Source organism: Oryctolagus cuniculus, chromosome 1 (assembly GCF_964237555.1).
Source record: "Oryctolagus cuniculus chromosome 1, mOryCun1.1, whole genome shotgun sequence".
Lineage (NCBI taxonomy): Eukaryota > Metazoa > Chordata > Mammalia > Lagomorpha > Leporidae > Oryctolagus > Oryctolagus cuniculus.
This window is the reverse complement of record NC_091432.1, coordinates 171,022,602-171,039,372: the sequence shown is the minus strand read 5'-3', so window position 1 is coordinate 171,039,372 and position 16,771 is coordinate 171,022,602. Positions and strand designations below refer to the sequence as shown.

General features: G+C 39.0%; 1 protein-coding gene across 10 annotated transcripts in view; it reads left to right on the top strand.

The window, feature by feature from the left end:
* PTPRD (protein tyrosine phosphatase receptor type D) overlaps positions 1-16,771 on the top strand; it is a 1,630,925-nt gene that overhangs the window by 1,602,232 nt on the left and 11,922 nt on the right. For all 10 annotated transcript variants that reach the window (XM_070051957.1, XM_070051959.1, XM_070051976.1 and 7 more), the window contains 4 exons: positions 13,315-13,600; positions 14,032-14,210; positions 14,832-14,958; positions 16,509-16,634. In XM_070051957.1, the coding sequence (XP_069908058.1) occupies positions 13,315-13,600; positions 14,032-14,210; positions 14,832-14,958; positions 16,509-16,634 (718 nt within the window). The remainder of the gene's footprint in view (positions 1-13,314; positions 13,601-14,031; positions 14,211-14,831; positions 14,959-16,508; positions 16,635-16,771) is intronic.

The following is a 16,771-nucleotide window of genomic DNA, read 5'->3' as shown; positions in this document are numbered from 1 at the left end:
AGGTTCTATTATTAGGAAGAGGCATTTTGCCAGTAGTCTCCTTAGAGGTGAGGGAACAGATCAGAGAAGATAAACAAGCTTGCAGGAGGAAAACCTAGATTGCGATTTTTGAAGTCCATGCTCTTTCCATTTGCCAAAATGACTGTCACAGAATAGGCATACCCTATCAGAGACTACCTACCCTGTCATGCTTGTGTATCTGTGAACAATGGGAGGCAGCAGATGATGCCACTGAGCATGCCTTGATCCTTGATGATTGTGGGCATTTAGGGAGTGAACCACTAGATGGAATGATACTCTTTCTCCCTCTCCCTCTCCTTCCCTCTCCTTCCCTCCCTCCCTCTCCCCCTCCCTCTCCTTCTCCCTCTCCCCCTCCCCCTCCCCCTCCCTCTCTCTCTCTCTCTCTCTCATCACCTTTCATATTAAAATGAAAATTAAATAATAATAAACACTGAACTTCTGACCTGGATTCCCATTAGAGATGGCTATGTGTTCACTGTTGCATACCTAAGACCTTGAATTATGCCACTCATGAAACAGGCATCCAGTACATACCTGATGGATAACTGAACATAACAGTGGAGTTGTTACCATCCAAAACAATATTAGGACACAACTATGCAAGAATTCTAAAGTGCATAAATATCTGCGTGTTAAATATCTGTGGGTTAAAAGAAAAATGGAGAGAGGATAGTAGCATTTTTCTTAGGTGCCAAATGAAATAGTTTCCATTGTTACTAGGGGTGAGAGGAGGACCTGTAGGCTATGGACCAGATAGTGGGTACCAAGACTCTTAGGATACTTTACATTCATTATGTCAGGCTTTGTAAATGTAAAGTCCAGGGCTTGTGTTCTAATTAGCATAGGTCTTGTAGTAACAGAAATGTGTGCTACATCTCTGAGAATTATCAGGGTAATAGGCATCCCATTCCCAATATCTTCCTCCCTATGTGAGGTTGATTAAATCTGCAAAGAGGAGCATTTCATGCCTCCTAGAAAGGGAAGTACCACATAGTGTCTCTGGTGTTAAGAAAAAGTTCATTTTCTTTGAATGGGTTCCTTACTAGGGAGCAGTTTGCTCATCCCTGATCACCACATTCCTTCCATTTCTACAACAGATAGAGAGCAAATAAAAGGAACTATTCCCCTCTCAAATGCAGTATATTGCTGATTATATGGTCTCCAGTGAATCCAGCCATCGGTTTACCCCTCTTCAGGGGGTTCCAGTCCACCAAGGAAGACAGCTTGGGGTCCCCAAATTGGACTAGACTCTATGAGCAAGGCTTTGGATGCATTTGATAGAATGAACATTGCCAGCTGTTCCTACATCTCTTGGGGAGCTACTAAAATGAGGCATTGCCTTGAAAAGAATCTTCCAGAGGAAAGAGCTTTAACTTCAAAAAATGTGTGTTTCTTTCCAGTAAAGTTGGGGAAGGCAGCTTGGCCACTGCAGGGATTGGAGAGTGAGGAAAGGAATTTTGTGTTTCCAGAAACACACCCTCCAGGTGATTACCTGCAGCAAAATGTTCCCATACCCTGCTAGATTCCTCTGGACAGGGGCCAATTATGGAAGATGTCTTGGGGTCTACATAGTATGTAGTTTATGTCAAATAGGTAAACCTGAGTTGCTTCATCCACAGGCTCAATGCCCTGCCAACTACTCAAATATAGTAATTTATAACTTTCTTTAATAAAGGGGAAAATTTTCAGATACTGGTATTCATCATGCGTATATACTTCAGTGTTTGTGAATATTTCCACATAATTATATTTAATACCATAAACTATAAATGCTGTAATTTGTTTGACCTATGTTGCAGTTAGATAGATTACTTGATCAGAGCTGTCAATGAATCATTTTGTGCACACATTTAGTTAATTGGCGATTTTTTTCTGCCTGTGCTTATATGTAATATATTCTATAAGGGAAAAGAAATCAGTCTTCATGCAGCTGACTCTGGTAAAAGAGCAAATAGGGTCTATCAGAACAAGCAGCTGTCAATAATGAGTTCTGAATTAAAATTACTGCTAAAGAATGGAATCTAGACATCTGTATGAAATGTGAAAACATTTTAATAACCTAATAACTGAGATCTGGACAGGAGTATCACTTAGTTTTCCCAGCTGTAACTACAATGTATTTTAAAATATTCTGAGAAAAAAAAACACTGAAAGTCATTGCATAAACTAGATAGCATTTAAAAAAAATCTTGGCTTCCTTTGAACAGCGTGTATTTTGATTCTGTGTTATCAGCATGAAAGCTTTCTATTTCAATATTTTACTGTGCCCCCTAGTCCTAAAATGTAGCTTAAAAATAGTTCTGTTATCTGTGTTTTGTGTCTTTCCAATCAGGGTTCTATTGCTTGGATAATTTTTTCTTTCTGTCTTTGGAAAAATACTTTTGAGTCTTAGTACATGCTATCTGATTTGCTCACTTCCAGGGTTGTTCCTTTCAAAGAAAACTTGGAAGGTGGATTTCTGGCATCATAGTTTTACTACAAGATAATTCCATATATTACAGTTATCTGGAGATAATAAATTATTTGGTCTTCAGAAAAAAAGCAAAATTTGCATTTCTTAAAACAGCCTTTGCTGTTTTAAGATGAAAGATTAAGATTTTCTTAAAAATTACAGGTATATATACATATACATATATCCATAATTGTGAGTATAATCAATGCAAGAGTCTGCCCTCCTGTACTTATAAAAATATCAGGAAAAGAATGTCTTGGCATCCTTGTCAGCTACAGTATGGACCATGGACCAGCAAGAGCAGCAGCATTTTGGAGTTTGTAGGAAATACATTATGTTGCCCCCTCCTCAGACACTGAATCATAACCCTGGGTCAGAGCCCAGGAATCCATGTTTCAACACTGCTTAGGAATATGGGCAGACCATTGCAACATTTAATGTCTAAACACTTGACAATCTGTTGTGTGCAAACTGTAGCATAGGAGAGGAATCTTTCTTACATTGAACTGTTGAATTTTTTTGAAGATGTATTTATTTATTTGAAAGTCAGAGTTAGAGCAGAGGCAGAGAGAGAGAGAGATCTTCCATCCTCTGGTTCACTCCCCAGATGGCCGCAATAGCCGGAGCTGCTCCAATCTGGAGCCAGGAGCCTCTTCCTGGTCTCCCACGTGGGTGCAGGGGCCCAAGGAGAGCAGGCACTGGGCTTAGCAGTTAACGCTGCTGCTAGGAAGCACACATCCCATATCCCAGTATCTGAGTTAGAGTCCTGACTACAGCTTCTGATGCCATCTTCATGCACACTCATGGAGACGGCAGTGAGGACTCGCCACTCGTCATTGGGTTCCTTCCACCCCCATGGGAAACCCAGATTGAGTTCCAAGTTCTAGCTTTGCCCTGCCACCATCCCCCACCACTATTGTGGGAAATAACTGAATAACCTAGTCTCCCCAACCACTCCACGAAGTCCCTCGTGTGAAAAGTCTTGATCTGCAGTCTTACGTTAATAGATTAAGGATATAACTTAATAAAATTATAGGGTCTGAGGGTTGGACTTTGGGAAGTGGTTAGGTTGTTAGGGTGGAGCCTCTGGGATGGAATCCTTGTGGATGTATAAAGAGAAATGACATAGCTGTAAGGAAGAACGCGCTGCTGGGTTTCTGCTTCCTGACTCGCCACTCTCTGATCATTGTCTGCCATTCACTGGCCTCACCCAATGACTGAACCAAGGAGGCAGGCCAGTCTGGCAATAGAACCTCCAGACAGTAAGCTGAAGTAGACCCTGTTCCTTCCTAAGTAGCTTTTCTGGGGTGTATGAGTGAAAGCAATGAAAATCCGACCAGTACCGGGAAACACTGACCCAGGTCTCAGCTCCTTGGAAACATCCACGTGATCTTGGATTCCTGACCCTGCCTAGGTCTCCATTCCCTTCTCCAGAAAAGGGCATCTACACAGGCAAAGGATTAGAAGAGGTGATATGAGCAGCACTGATTCATAAATTCAGAAAGTTTAAGAGGGTAATCAAACAGTGAAGCTGCTGCTGTTGAAGGTAATAGGTAAATTAGTTATAGTGAGACTGAGATCCTCATGCCTTGTGGGAATGAAAGAAAAGGACGAAACAAAGCAGGGAGCTACCAATTTATACTCTTTCCATCTGAACACTTAAACCTTTGGACTATTTATAATGAAATGGAGATAACAGCATTTTTCAAAAGCAAAACAACAATAAGCCATTCTCATCTTGCCCTGATAGGAAAACATTAATATACTCAGCAAAATAATAAAAATAAATGAACTAAAGTTTGAATGTCTTCCAGATACTAGTTTCTAATGGCTCTTCTGTTGGACTCTGCCTGAGTCAGCAGTCAGAGCATTTACGTTGCTGAGGGTTAGCCTGCTGTGTAGACTGAGTGGGTTGTACACACTGTAGCCTGCTGTGTGGACTGAGTGGGTTGTACACACTGTAGTCTGTGTGATTATTTTGTTCTTCAGGTTGAGCAGTACATAACCTGAGCACCTTTACTTGGCAGTCTTAGTAAATCATTGTAACCTCTTTCAAAAAGTGGATCATTGTGTATCATTCTAAAGCAAACTTGGAGTATTGACTGAGCTAGGAGGGCCTTTTACTAGGAAAATCTCTGTGTGTTACAGTCTCCTATTTCCATCGCGTTATTTCATTGACCTCTATTCAGATTTAATTCAAAACCAATTATCAGAACCAGCTGAGTCTGTTTCCATCCATACCTAATGACCTCTTCTATCCATCTGTAAGATAAGACCTGTTATGGTGTTCTTTTTACTAACATATGAGACTTTTAGTTTATCTTGAGCATCACATTTTATGAATAATAGGGAATGTGTTTGGCAGATAATACTGGGATAGTGCCAGGATCATGCCAAAGTCTGGAGGATTTCTATTTGAATCTAATTATTTTATAAAAGAGAGATTAGGCCCATGTATATTTTGATTTTTGTAGGTGGATTCCTGTTAAGAAATTACTCTTCATTCATCATAGAAAAAGAAAATGCCATTCATAAATGCCATTCTTCTAGTGGAACTGCAATATCCAATAAGATTATGAACTGATATATGCACAAAATGCTCACAAGTGATTTTTGCTCCATATTTTAGTATCTGCACACAACGATATGATCTGTGAAATCTCCTAATTCTGTTGTCTTTCGTTGCCAGCCCATTGACGTCTCAGTGAAGGGTCGGCATTAAAACTCCACCAAGTTAATCAGAAAAGCCAACTTTTAAACACATTGTAGAACAGTTTTAGCACCAAATAGTCCCCTTATGCCTCTTAATTTTTTTTTTCCTTTTGCACATTACTACTGTATCGCATCACGGGACATTAAGCATATTTCAACTCGTGGGACTAACTCAATCATGTTTTTAGAAATTGAAAACAAATGTTGTAACTGGATGGATGATAATATTGAAGTAATAACAATATCCTAGGAAGCATACTTGTTTAATGGATTGCATAGTCTTTCAGCTTGTAAACACTGGAATGTCTATCACTCACTGAAATTATTTTTTAAGGCTGAAGTTTAGCAATATGGTTTGCTGCAGCAGTCACAACACGGGTTGTGACTGTGTTCTGTGTTCTGATTCCCATTAGTGGAATCATTGTCCTCATTGGGAAATAACTTACAAAGTTGATTTTACTTCAGGGAGAATGGGGCCAACATAATACTAAGACTTGATAAAAGTGCTGCCCTCTTCCCTTTTTGCTGGAATTTTCTGTAACATAATAAATATACTGAATTGTGCTGGCCTCAGCCTGAAGCACAGGGTTACGTACTCCTTTTTTAAAGATATTTAGAAAAATCTGTCTCAGTGCTTGGCAACTACTCCGACAGAAAACAGATAAAAATAAGGGTGGTTTATCAGTTTTGCTGTTCTTATCATGTTTCAGGTTGAAGGCTGTTGAAATGATGAAAAACAAACAGCACTAAATAGGGTTCCGTCATTATTGCTGCTATGGGGAGCTGAGTTTTTCAGGATCAAAGAAAAATGCATTTGCTTTTAGAACTACAATCCTTCATTTTGAGAGGTACACTGCACTCAGATACTGATGGGGAAAGAAAGAAAAAAGAGTAAATTCCAGAAGGAGGTAAAATATGTGCTGTTACGGGGACATGGAAATTCAGATAGAAGTAGGCTGGCATACTTTTAAAAGCTGTGAATTTTCAACCTTCAATTACTTACGAAAAACAATTGTGCCTGACATTTGTTATTTGTGAGTAACTAGAGGGAAGCATAAGTACAGGGTGTTTCCAGTTCATCCAATTATAAGAACTCCCTTTATGTGGTTAAGCATATATAAAAGGAACATCCCTGTGCTGGGAACCTTGGACAACATTTCTATATGAGTCGTTGATCCAGGAGAGGGCTTAATATTTTTTAAATGTGTATTTTCCTAATTTTACAACTCAAGTTGAACACCTTCAGTTTCCCTTGTATGGAAAATTGCCCTGTTAAATTGTGGAATGCAGTAGAGAGCGGAAGCTGTTGTCCTTTTCCTGAAGCAGGTATACCAGCTGGCATAACCAGAAATCGAAAATGAAGTAAGGTAGTTGCTAAAAAAAGAGGTACAGACTTTCGTAGGAGGCCGAGGAAGAATAAATCAAAGGGATAATTTTTTTTCAAGTTTTTTTTTTTTTATTATTATTTGAAATGCAGAGTACCAGAGGAGACCTAGAGAGAGAGAGGGAGAGAGAAAGAGAGAGACCGACACCTTCTGTCCACTGGTCCACTCCCCAAAGGGCCATGACAGTCAGATCTAGGTCAGATAGAAGCCAGGAACCAGGAACTCCATCTGCGTTGCCCACCTGGGTGGCAGGAGCCCAACTGTTTGGTGCATCAGGAGGAAGGTGGATCACAAGCGAACCAGCTGGGACTTGAACTGGCACACCAATTTAGCACATGGGTGTGACAGGCCAGAGGCTTGCCCCACTGTGCCACAACAATAGTCCCAAGCAGAAAAAACTGATCAAGGCAGCAGCATGGGAGGTGAATCTTGAATGAAGGTCAAGGTCAACAAGAAGACCTGTTAAGAGGTAAAGATCTGCATAATAAAAGATCCCAGGGTAAAAAAGCTTAACATTTATTTAATTTGGTTGTTACTGAAGAAAAGCTTTGATACTGATAAAAAAAAAAATACTGCCTGAGAGCCATGTTGTTTTAATGATGAGGCCTGGGCCCAAGATACATCGAGATGAAGAAAACAGCCACAAGTATTGGAACAAAAACAACCAAAAATCAGTCTGACCTATGACTTCTTCAACATAAAAAAGATGATCATGGAGTGATATATTTAGAGCTTGAAGAGATAATATTGGATAATAGTAGAATCCAACAATTCTGCATATAACTAAGTTATTGGTTATAATTAAAGGCAAAAAATCCTCACATTAAATTATATCAGAAATAATACCATGCATGCATTTTAATATGAAACATTATTCAGACATATTGCAGCCAACCCATAGCTTTATCAAAATGAAGAATTAAAATATAGAGCCATGTCACAAAAGATAAACTATGAAACATGTAAAACAGAATTATTCTAAATAATTGCTATGAATATTGTTGTATTTGATAAATATATTATAAGTGGTCCTTTAATGGAAAATAAGTATGTAGAACATGCCCTTTATGTCTTCTCTGCTTTCCAGCCACCAGCTTCAAAGTTTATTCAGATGTGCTGGTTTTTACTTAGTGCTTGTTCTTGGATATTCTCTCTCTTCAATAGGTTCTCCACCCTTCTTTATGTAACAAACTTAGCTTGTCTGTTAAGTTTTTGTTAAGCTTGCTAGGGCAGGCTTAACAAAATACCACTGATTGGGTGGCCAAAGAACAAAATTTATTTTCTTACTCTTCTGGAGGTCAGAAGTCCAAGATCAAGGTCCTGTCGGGATTTATTTTGGGTGAGGCCTCACTTCCTGTCTTTTAGATAACACCTTTTTAATTATGTACACCCTTGGCTATAGTATCTCTTCCTGTTTTTAGAAGAACACCAATCCTAGTTGATGAGGGCCCCCACCAAATGGCCTCATTGAACCACACTTACCTCCCTAAAGGCCCAACTTCCAATACAGTCACACTGGGGTTTGCGGTTTCAATCTATGAATTTTGATGAGAGGAACACAATTCCATCTATAACAGGTATCAGTTTAAAAAGCATTTCCCTGAAGGGGCTCTGCCAGTGATCCTGCCTTACATCCAAAGTTGAGATTTGTAATTAGTTGTTTATTCATGTGATTATAAAATGTCTAAGTGCTGCACTAAACTAATTTCCAAGAGCAGAGGATCCTGCTTGGTTTTGCTCAGTGTCTTAGCATGTCGTGGCATTCAGTAAATATTTGTGGAATAAAAGCCTATGGGGTCCATTGAACAAGTACAGAGCAAATGTGTAGCAAAGAGCAAAGGAATGAGCACTTTTCTACATGTCCTTGAGTTTGGGGAATGGACAAAGCAGGGTAGTCAGTATGTGCTGGGAAATGTGTAGCCACCAGTGCTGGGTGGGGACATGGGGGTATGCACTGATTTCCATGGATGATTTCAGGCTACAAACATGGTATCACTGGGAAGAGATATGCAGCAGCATATTATGATGTAGTATATTCACCGGGTAACCATAAATATAGTGCAAAATAATTCAGAAGCACTCAATTTTGAATACTACCTTTGTTTTTCTTAGTTTTATTTAAGCAAAAATCCTGAAAGTTTCACACGTCCCTTTTTTCCAACGCTAGCATACCACTGAGAAGATGTGTAGCATAGAAATTTATAATTTATTATTTGTTCAGGGCAAGAAGCAGAAACAGTCCAAGGTGATTCTTCAATTTTAGACCTGAATGTCAAGGAAAGGGAGTAAGAGTGGGAGGAGCTGATTTGAGAGCAGAAGGTGCTGATTAAGCTTGGAATCCGTTTATTTTTGAGAAACTTGAAGGTTGTTTGAAATATAGGTATCCACTTAGGGCCAATGAAGGGGCCATCACTTTAGGAATCATTTGTTGGAAAATTATTACTGAAGCATGAAGGGTAATGAGAGAGAGAAGGATGCAACTTTGGAGATATTATCTACACTCTGAGGGCTGGACGAGGTATATAAATCAGGGAAAGGGATACAGATGGAACCATTCAGAGAAGCAGAGAGAGAATCAGCACAGCAATTAAAAAGGGAGAAGGGTGCAGCATATAGCTCTGTGTGTGTGTGTGTGTTATAGGGGAGTGAGTTACAACAACTCAGATGACAGAAAGCATTTGCAGCAATAGGAGTGCCATGAAAAGTAGCTTCTTAGTATCTGCATTTCTGTCCCTGCTCTTCCCCCTACCACGAGCATTTGCTGAATACCTCCCCTGTACTAGGCGGTGTGATGAGAGGCTCTTGTCTGCCATCTCATTCGCCATGGCAGCTATGTGAGAGCAGGAAGCTCCTCAAATGAAAGAGATTGGTTATTTGAAATAAAGTAAGAAAAAGAAAGCAGCTTGAAGGGATAGATTAAAGAAACATTTTAAAAGCCAAATCTCAAATGGTCCTATAGAGATTCTATCATAAATTTCCCAGTACTACATTGCCTGTTCCTTGCTGTCAAGTACAGAGGTAAATTTTTTTAAATGGAGTTTGCACCTACAAAGTAACTGCCTCTTCCTTTGTATTTGCAAAACACTCTGTGTCTTTAATTCATCCTTAAGATTTACTAGATAATCAACTAACCATCACTTAAGAAAAATGGGAAAACAGAGGTTAATTGACTTTCTCAAGGACACACTGCCATTGGAATCTGGAAAAAGTACCATGAATCTCATGATCTAGGATTAAACTGAGTCACATGTCTTTTGTTTGAAGTCTCCAAGAATTCTTTACCCTAGGGAAGAAGGTGACATCTCAGTTTCCAGGGTCAGCTCCCTTTCTGCCTTCCATATGGACAGTACAGCAGTGAGCAATATTTTGTGTTTTGTGGGGAAAACAGGTTTTGTTTAAGTCATACCATCTCGTTTATTTTCTTCCCACAATTCATGATGTAGGCTTGAGCACATTTTTTTTTTCTTCACTTTTAGAAAATATAAATCACAACCATCAAGAAGCAGTTAATACTGTTTAGAACTGAAGTTTCTCCTACCAATTTCCAAGATTCTGTAGTAGCTTTCTTCTAGAATACAGAACCATGCATCATCTAGACATGTGAATGGTCCCTGATGCATATTTAGGGAAATATTCCTGCCATTGTCTTGAATGGACTTGATATATAGGACTCAGTTGTAAAGCTACGATGTGCTTCCAGGAAGTACTGCATGAAGTTGTGTTCCATTAGAAGCAGTATACACATGAAAGGAAAACTATTTAGAAAGACAACCAGAAGGATACAATGTGTTACTCATCATCTTAGAAACTGTCAAACAGGGTTGGAAAGAAACCCCAAAAGATGAACTTCTTCTTGGCTAAATCTTACTTAGATTGTCTTAACTACAACCTGATGGCTTATTAGGACATAGAGACTATTTAAAGCACTTTTCCTGTCCTGTTATTGTCTGTCAAATACAATATGCTCCCATCTTCACATATTCCTTGAATAGTTCCAGCTTTTGGCAAATGTGGCAGGATACACGTCACTGCTTCCTGAAGGGTCTGCTTCCTAAGTAAGTAGGCTTACCTCACTGGATGGGCTGCTCATTACTCTAGGCCTCTCGGGTCAATCATTAATTCATTCACAAACATTATTGAATGCCTAACTGCAGACTTGGTGCAGGGCGCACAAAGATAAAAAATGCAATTCCTGCTCTGAAAATGTGCCTGCTTGTTTATATATGCCTGCCCTATCACACTAATTAATAATGCATTTTGTCTGGGACTGTAGTGGAGGAATTTTTTAAGGTGCCAGGTGATTCGGGACAGAGGGTACTTAATCCCATCTATGGAGGTGGGGATCCAGAATGACGGGGAAAACTTGCCATCTAGCAGGTTTATTTACTATGGCAAACTTAATGCAGTGGGACTTCGTGAATCTCAGTGTATTGGAAACACCAGGCTGACAGAGCTCCGTAGTAACACTTGCATTGAGTTTCTGATTGGTTCCTTGCAAAGGCTATGCTACATTTCTAATTTTCTGTGTCCCGGAAGGCTTTTGCATGATAGCTCAATGTCATGTCATTTTGTCGGCTTAAACCTTGAATGGAATCTTATAATCAGTAACCAGGGGCCCTCTGGCATAAGACATTAAACGGTAAGCAATTTTAAGATACGTTATATCAAATTCTCACTTATCCTAGTCTGTAGACCACAGGGCATCTGTATGAAAGCAGAATTTGATCTATACTGTTCAGTAATTAAATAAAGGTATTATTTCATTAAAAATGCCCTCTCACACCTTGCAGCCACTTGGCACAAAAGATAAATTGCTATTTCAGTTGAAGCAGGCATGCTGGTGCTCACTAAACTCTCTCATGTGGGAGTTCTGGTGTAGGAGAGTTTTACATGTCATTCCTAGAGCCATATGTTCCTTCTCTTCTGCTTTTCCAGCTTTCTCAACTCTTCATCCACCCTGGCCTACAAGTCAAATTTCAAAAGCCACAACACCCAGTATACCAATATTCTTTTCTTGTGTTAAAACAGTTATGTAAAGCATTATGTCCCTTGTTAGACTGTAAGAGCTACTAAAGTAGAATCTACTTTAGTCATGTGTATTGTATCCTTAATTTCACTTATCAGATTACTTCATTATTCATTGTACATTGAATCAAAAGTTCACTGAATGCAAAGATCAGTGAATGGATGGGCAAATAAATGATAAATGAACACATTGATACACAGATGACAGGAAGAGCGGCGTGGAGCAAAGGAGGAGGCTCTCTCTCACTCAGTGTGTGAAGTGGTGACAGATACGTAGACGTTTACCAGTTGATTACATTTACCATTAGAGAAACAGGTATGATCAGAAGGAGGAAAACATACTTGGATTGAACCACACTTGCCACATCCATGTGCCAGCATGAAAGGTCTGATAAACAGAAAGCACACAAGGCTTACCTTGAGGTTGTAAGGGCACTGATGTATTATTTTCCTAGTACTCTGTCTTAGCTTCAGAGGAAATTTCAGCGTTTCAGCCACCCTACTCTGTAACCCTGTTCAGTGTGTTAGACAGTCTCTTTGCACTGCCAGATCTTATCCATCCATTTTGCCTTGTTAACACTCTCATACCCTCTTCTTTAAATCAGTTTCCTCAACTTGAAAATGATACATAATTCTACAAATAGTGGAGTAAAAAAACCACCTCAGAGCCCTTTCAATAACAAGGGCTATAGCTTTTATTGTCTTATGCAGAATACTTGAATTTTACCTGGAATTTCAAAATATACTCAATCCAGGGGAAGAAGGGGTGAATAAAGACAAGAGACACACTTTACATTGTCTACCATTATTTTTTAATCCTTTTATACTATTTTTAGTATGCAATAACATTTTGATTTTTTAAAAGGATTTTTTATTTTTAATAGAAAGGCAGACTTAGAGAGAGAGAGAGAGAGAGAGAGAGAGAGAGAGAGAGGAATCTTTCATCTGCTGGTTCACTCCCCCAAATGGCTGTAACAGCCAGGGCTGGGCCAGGCTGAAGCTAGGAAGGAACCTTGGACCTCCATCCAGGTCTCCCATGTGGATACAGGGGCCGGAACACTCGGGCCATCTTCTGCTGCCTTCCCAGGTTACGAAGCTGGATTGTTAGTAGAGTAGCCAGGAATCGAATCAGAACCCATATGGGATGCGGACATTGCAGGCTACAGCTTAAGCCACTATGTAACAGTGCTGGCCCCCCCCATTTTAATTACATATTTCCCATCATATTGGTTTTAGAATGTGTTTATTGAGTTTTATAATACATGATGTTTCAATTCGATGTACTAGGTGTTTTGTTTTGTTTTTGTTTTATTTTATAAATTGACTTCAAGTAGACTAAGAGGACTTGCAAAAGAAAATACTCTAGTTAGATATTAAACAAGATTTTTAAAATATCTTTTAAATGTAAAGAACTTAAATGTTTTCTTTTTCTATATTGGTTTCAAAATCAAATCCATTTTATCTTACATGATCAAGGGGCATGGTAATTATGGATCTAATATTTAAATATTTTTGATGAAACTAATTTTACTCAGTATTTTGTTACTCAGTACTCTGGTTATGGTGTCTTAATAATACTTTCGACTTGAGAATGTTTCAGAATCATCCCAGTAGCTACTTGAATTAACCTGGTTCATAATAATAAAAAATATCTTTGTGATGTATTTTTGTCCTGATGGGTTTATTTGGGCTTTTCTTTTCTCTTTGTCTTCCTTTCAGTGCGGGAGTCGGCCGAACTGGTTGTTTCATCGTAATAGATGCCATGTTAGAAAGAATAAAGCATGAAAAAACTGTAGATATTTATGGCCATGTAACTTTAATGAGAGCCCAGAGGAATTACATGGTTCAAACGGAAGACCAATACATCTTTATCCACGATGCACTGTTAGAAGCAGTGACTTGTGGAAATACCGAAGTGCCAGCTAGAAACTTGTATGCCTACATTCAGAAGCTGACACAAATAGAAGCAGGAGAGAATGTCACAGGAATGGAGCTCGAGTTTAAGGTATGGCTCTGGGAGCAGCGTGGTTATTCAGGAGTACGTCATCCTGGGATTGTCTTTGTGTAGTGCCTTCACTTTTTTAACCTTCTGAATTTGTGCAGAACAAAGGTCATTTGAGCTTCTCTACAAGTATCTGATTCTAAGACACTTTCCTCCTCTTTCCCTCTTCTATTCTTTGCTTCCTAACAAGACCTTGTGCCTTTTGTATCCTACTTTAAATTGAGAACTCATAGTCTCAGAACAGGATATTTAAAAATTCAATAGGCTATACAGATTCATTAGGCTGAGGTAGAAAGCAGTGCAGTTTGAATAGTCATTTACTTTAAAGTAAACAAAAGATGTATATGTGAAAAGGAAATCTTTGGTACATTATATTCAACCATAGTCTAAAATTATCTTTGTCGGATTTTTCTTTTCTTTTTTCTATTCAATAGCGTCTAGCCAGCTCAAAAGCTCACACCTCAAGATTCATCAGTGCCAATCTCCCATGTAATAAATTCAAAAATCGCCTTGTTAATATTATGCCATATGAATCCACAAGGGTATGCCTGCAGCCTATCCGAGGAGTAGAAGGGTCTGATTACATCAATGCCAGTTTTATTGATGGATACAGGTATATACTTTTGCTCCCCTGACAATCCAAAGTCTTGATATTTACATGTGCCCTAGTTTCATAACCAGAATGAATTTCATCTCAATTCAAAGCCATTTTCTTTCTGCATAGGTCAGCATTCAGTCCCTTGGTATTTATTTTTTATTATTTTGGATAGGAGCAAGAAGCTGTAGTTATGCAGTTTTTAATCTGGCCTTCTGCATGCACTCTTAGAATCCATTTGGATTTTGAAGGAGTTTCATAAAGAATCTGTTCCACACTATATTTCATAAATTTAATAGATGGTGTAAGAATTGTTTCTAGAAAATGAAGCTATACAATTAAGTGTTTCTTAAGTGATTTGTATGACACATGAAATTGAGCTATTAGCATTGCACTAAAATTTAAATAATAATGATAAAGACATACATCATAATATTAACAAAGCAATGTAGTTTGCAAAGTCCTCAAAATGTATTAAATGCTTTTACTTGATGAGGCAGTCTTTACAGGAATGTACTGCAATTGCATTGATAATCTATTTTCATTTCCCATCAGCATGCTTGATGTTTTCATATCACATGCGGGCTTTTGTATGTTCCCTGGATACTTTAACATGCTTTTTAAACCTCTGTAACTTAGGCAACAGAAAGCCTACATTGCTACCCAGGGGCCCTTGGCAGAGACCACCGAAGACTTTTGGCGGATGCTCTGGGAACACAATTCCACCATTGTCGTGATGCTCACTAAGCTGCGTGAGATGGGCAGAGTAAGTGTGTGCCACCCTTGGTGTGTCTCCTCATACACATTCACTGTAGATATAAATAAATGAGGAATTCTTTTTAATAACTCAAGTGCCAGCATCATTTCTTTGATAGGAAACTATCCTGGACACATGTGGACCATTCATTAATCCTTGTTGTTTCTAATTTGCAAAGCCACATCAGGTTCTTTGAAGTGTATTTTGAAAATGGATCTAGTGCTTAGTTTCCAATAAAGAAAAATCATAGAAACTAGTGCTCCCAGTGACTTATATCTGCTTCTCACTGTATGCTTGTTTCCTTTCACATTGGACAGGATGGAGTTTCATGAGCAAATGTGTTGTGATTTCTCTAGTTGAAGAAATCTTTCTTTCATTCCTGAAACAAATTCTTACTTTCCTGCCTTCTATGCCCATTCAATAAATTTTGAAAGTTGCATAATTGTTCTAAGGATATAGTCTAGTAATCCTACACCACTTTTTAAAAATGAATGTACTTAGGCCGGTGCCGCAGCTCACTAGGCTAATCCTCCACCTTGCAGCGCTGGCACACCAGGTTCTAGTCCCGGTCGGGGTGCCGGATTCTGTCCCGGTTGCCCCTCTTCCAGGCCAGCTCTCTGCTGTGGCCAGGGAGTGCAGTGGAGGATGGCCCAGGTGCTTGGGCCCTGCACCCCATGGGAGACCAGGAGAAGCACCTGGCTCCTGCCATCAGATCAGCATGGTGCTCCGGCCACAGCACGCTGGCCGCGGTGGCCATTGGAGGGTGAACCAACGGCAAAAAGGAAGACCTTTCTCTCTGTCTCTCTCTCTCACTGTCCACTCTGCCTGTCAAAAAATTTAAAAAAAATTTTTTAAAAAGTACCTAAATACACATTAAACAGATACTTACGAGCCTATCTTTGAGATTCAGTAGTTGCTAGCATTTTTGCCATATTTGCAAGAGGTATTTTTCTCTCCCTCTTCTTGTATAAATTAAATGGTAAAGCTGTAGTTAGAACCCAGCTTCTAGAGCCCCAAAGAGAGCAAAAAAGAAAATCAGAGTAAGAAAGTAACTGACTTCTCCTGATTTGATAGTTTACTCTCTGCAGGGGCTTAGCCAAGTCATTAAAACCACCTGGGCCCCAGTTTCCTCAATTGACAACTGAGATTGGACTAGATCAATTCAGAGGCTTATTTCTGCCTTTATATTGATGATTATTTTCATTACAACTTGCAATGGTGCAAACCTTCTGTGTGTTTGCAATGCATGATTTACATTGCCCGCACTATGTAAGGACTTATATAACTGTTTTGATAACTTGTAGATATAAAGGTATTAAATTCATCAAGTATGTATTAAGCAACTACTAAATTGCAAGTCCTATGCTGGATACCATGGGCAAGTATGAGCCAAATGCTTTCTTTTTTCTCCAGGAGTTTATGGTTTCAAAAAGAAAAACACACAGTTCAAGTTGCCTTGAATTTTGAAACTTTATTAATGAAAAAAGGAATTAGATAGATGATAGCCAAAGCCTTATTTACACTTTGTGTACATTAATACTAACTTTATCTCCTTTTAGGAGAAATGTCATCAGTACTGGCCAGCAGAACGATCTGCAAGATATCAGTACTTTGTTGTAGATCCCATGGCTGAGTACAACATGCCACAGTATATCCTAAGGGAATTCAAGGTCACAGATGCCAGGGTAAGTTGGCAGAATCTTTGACTCCTAACCATTAGCTAAAACATAGTCTAAAATTTACCTCTCTTGGAGAAATATTTGCCAAGTGACCATATTCCCAAGGAGAAAAGAAATCACCCAACCTGGAGGACTTTAAAATA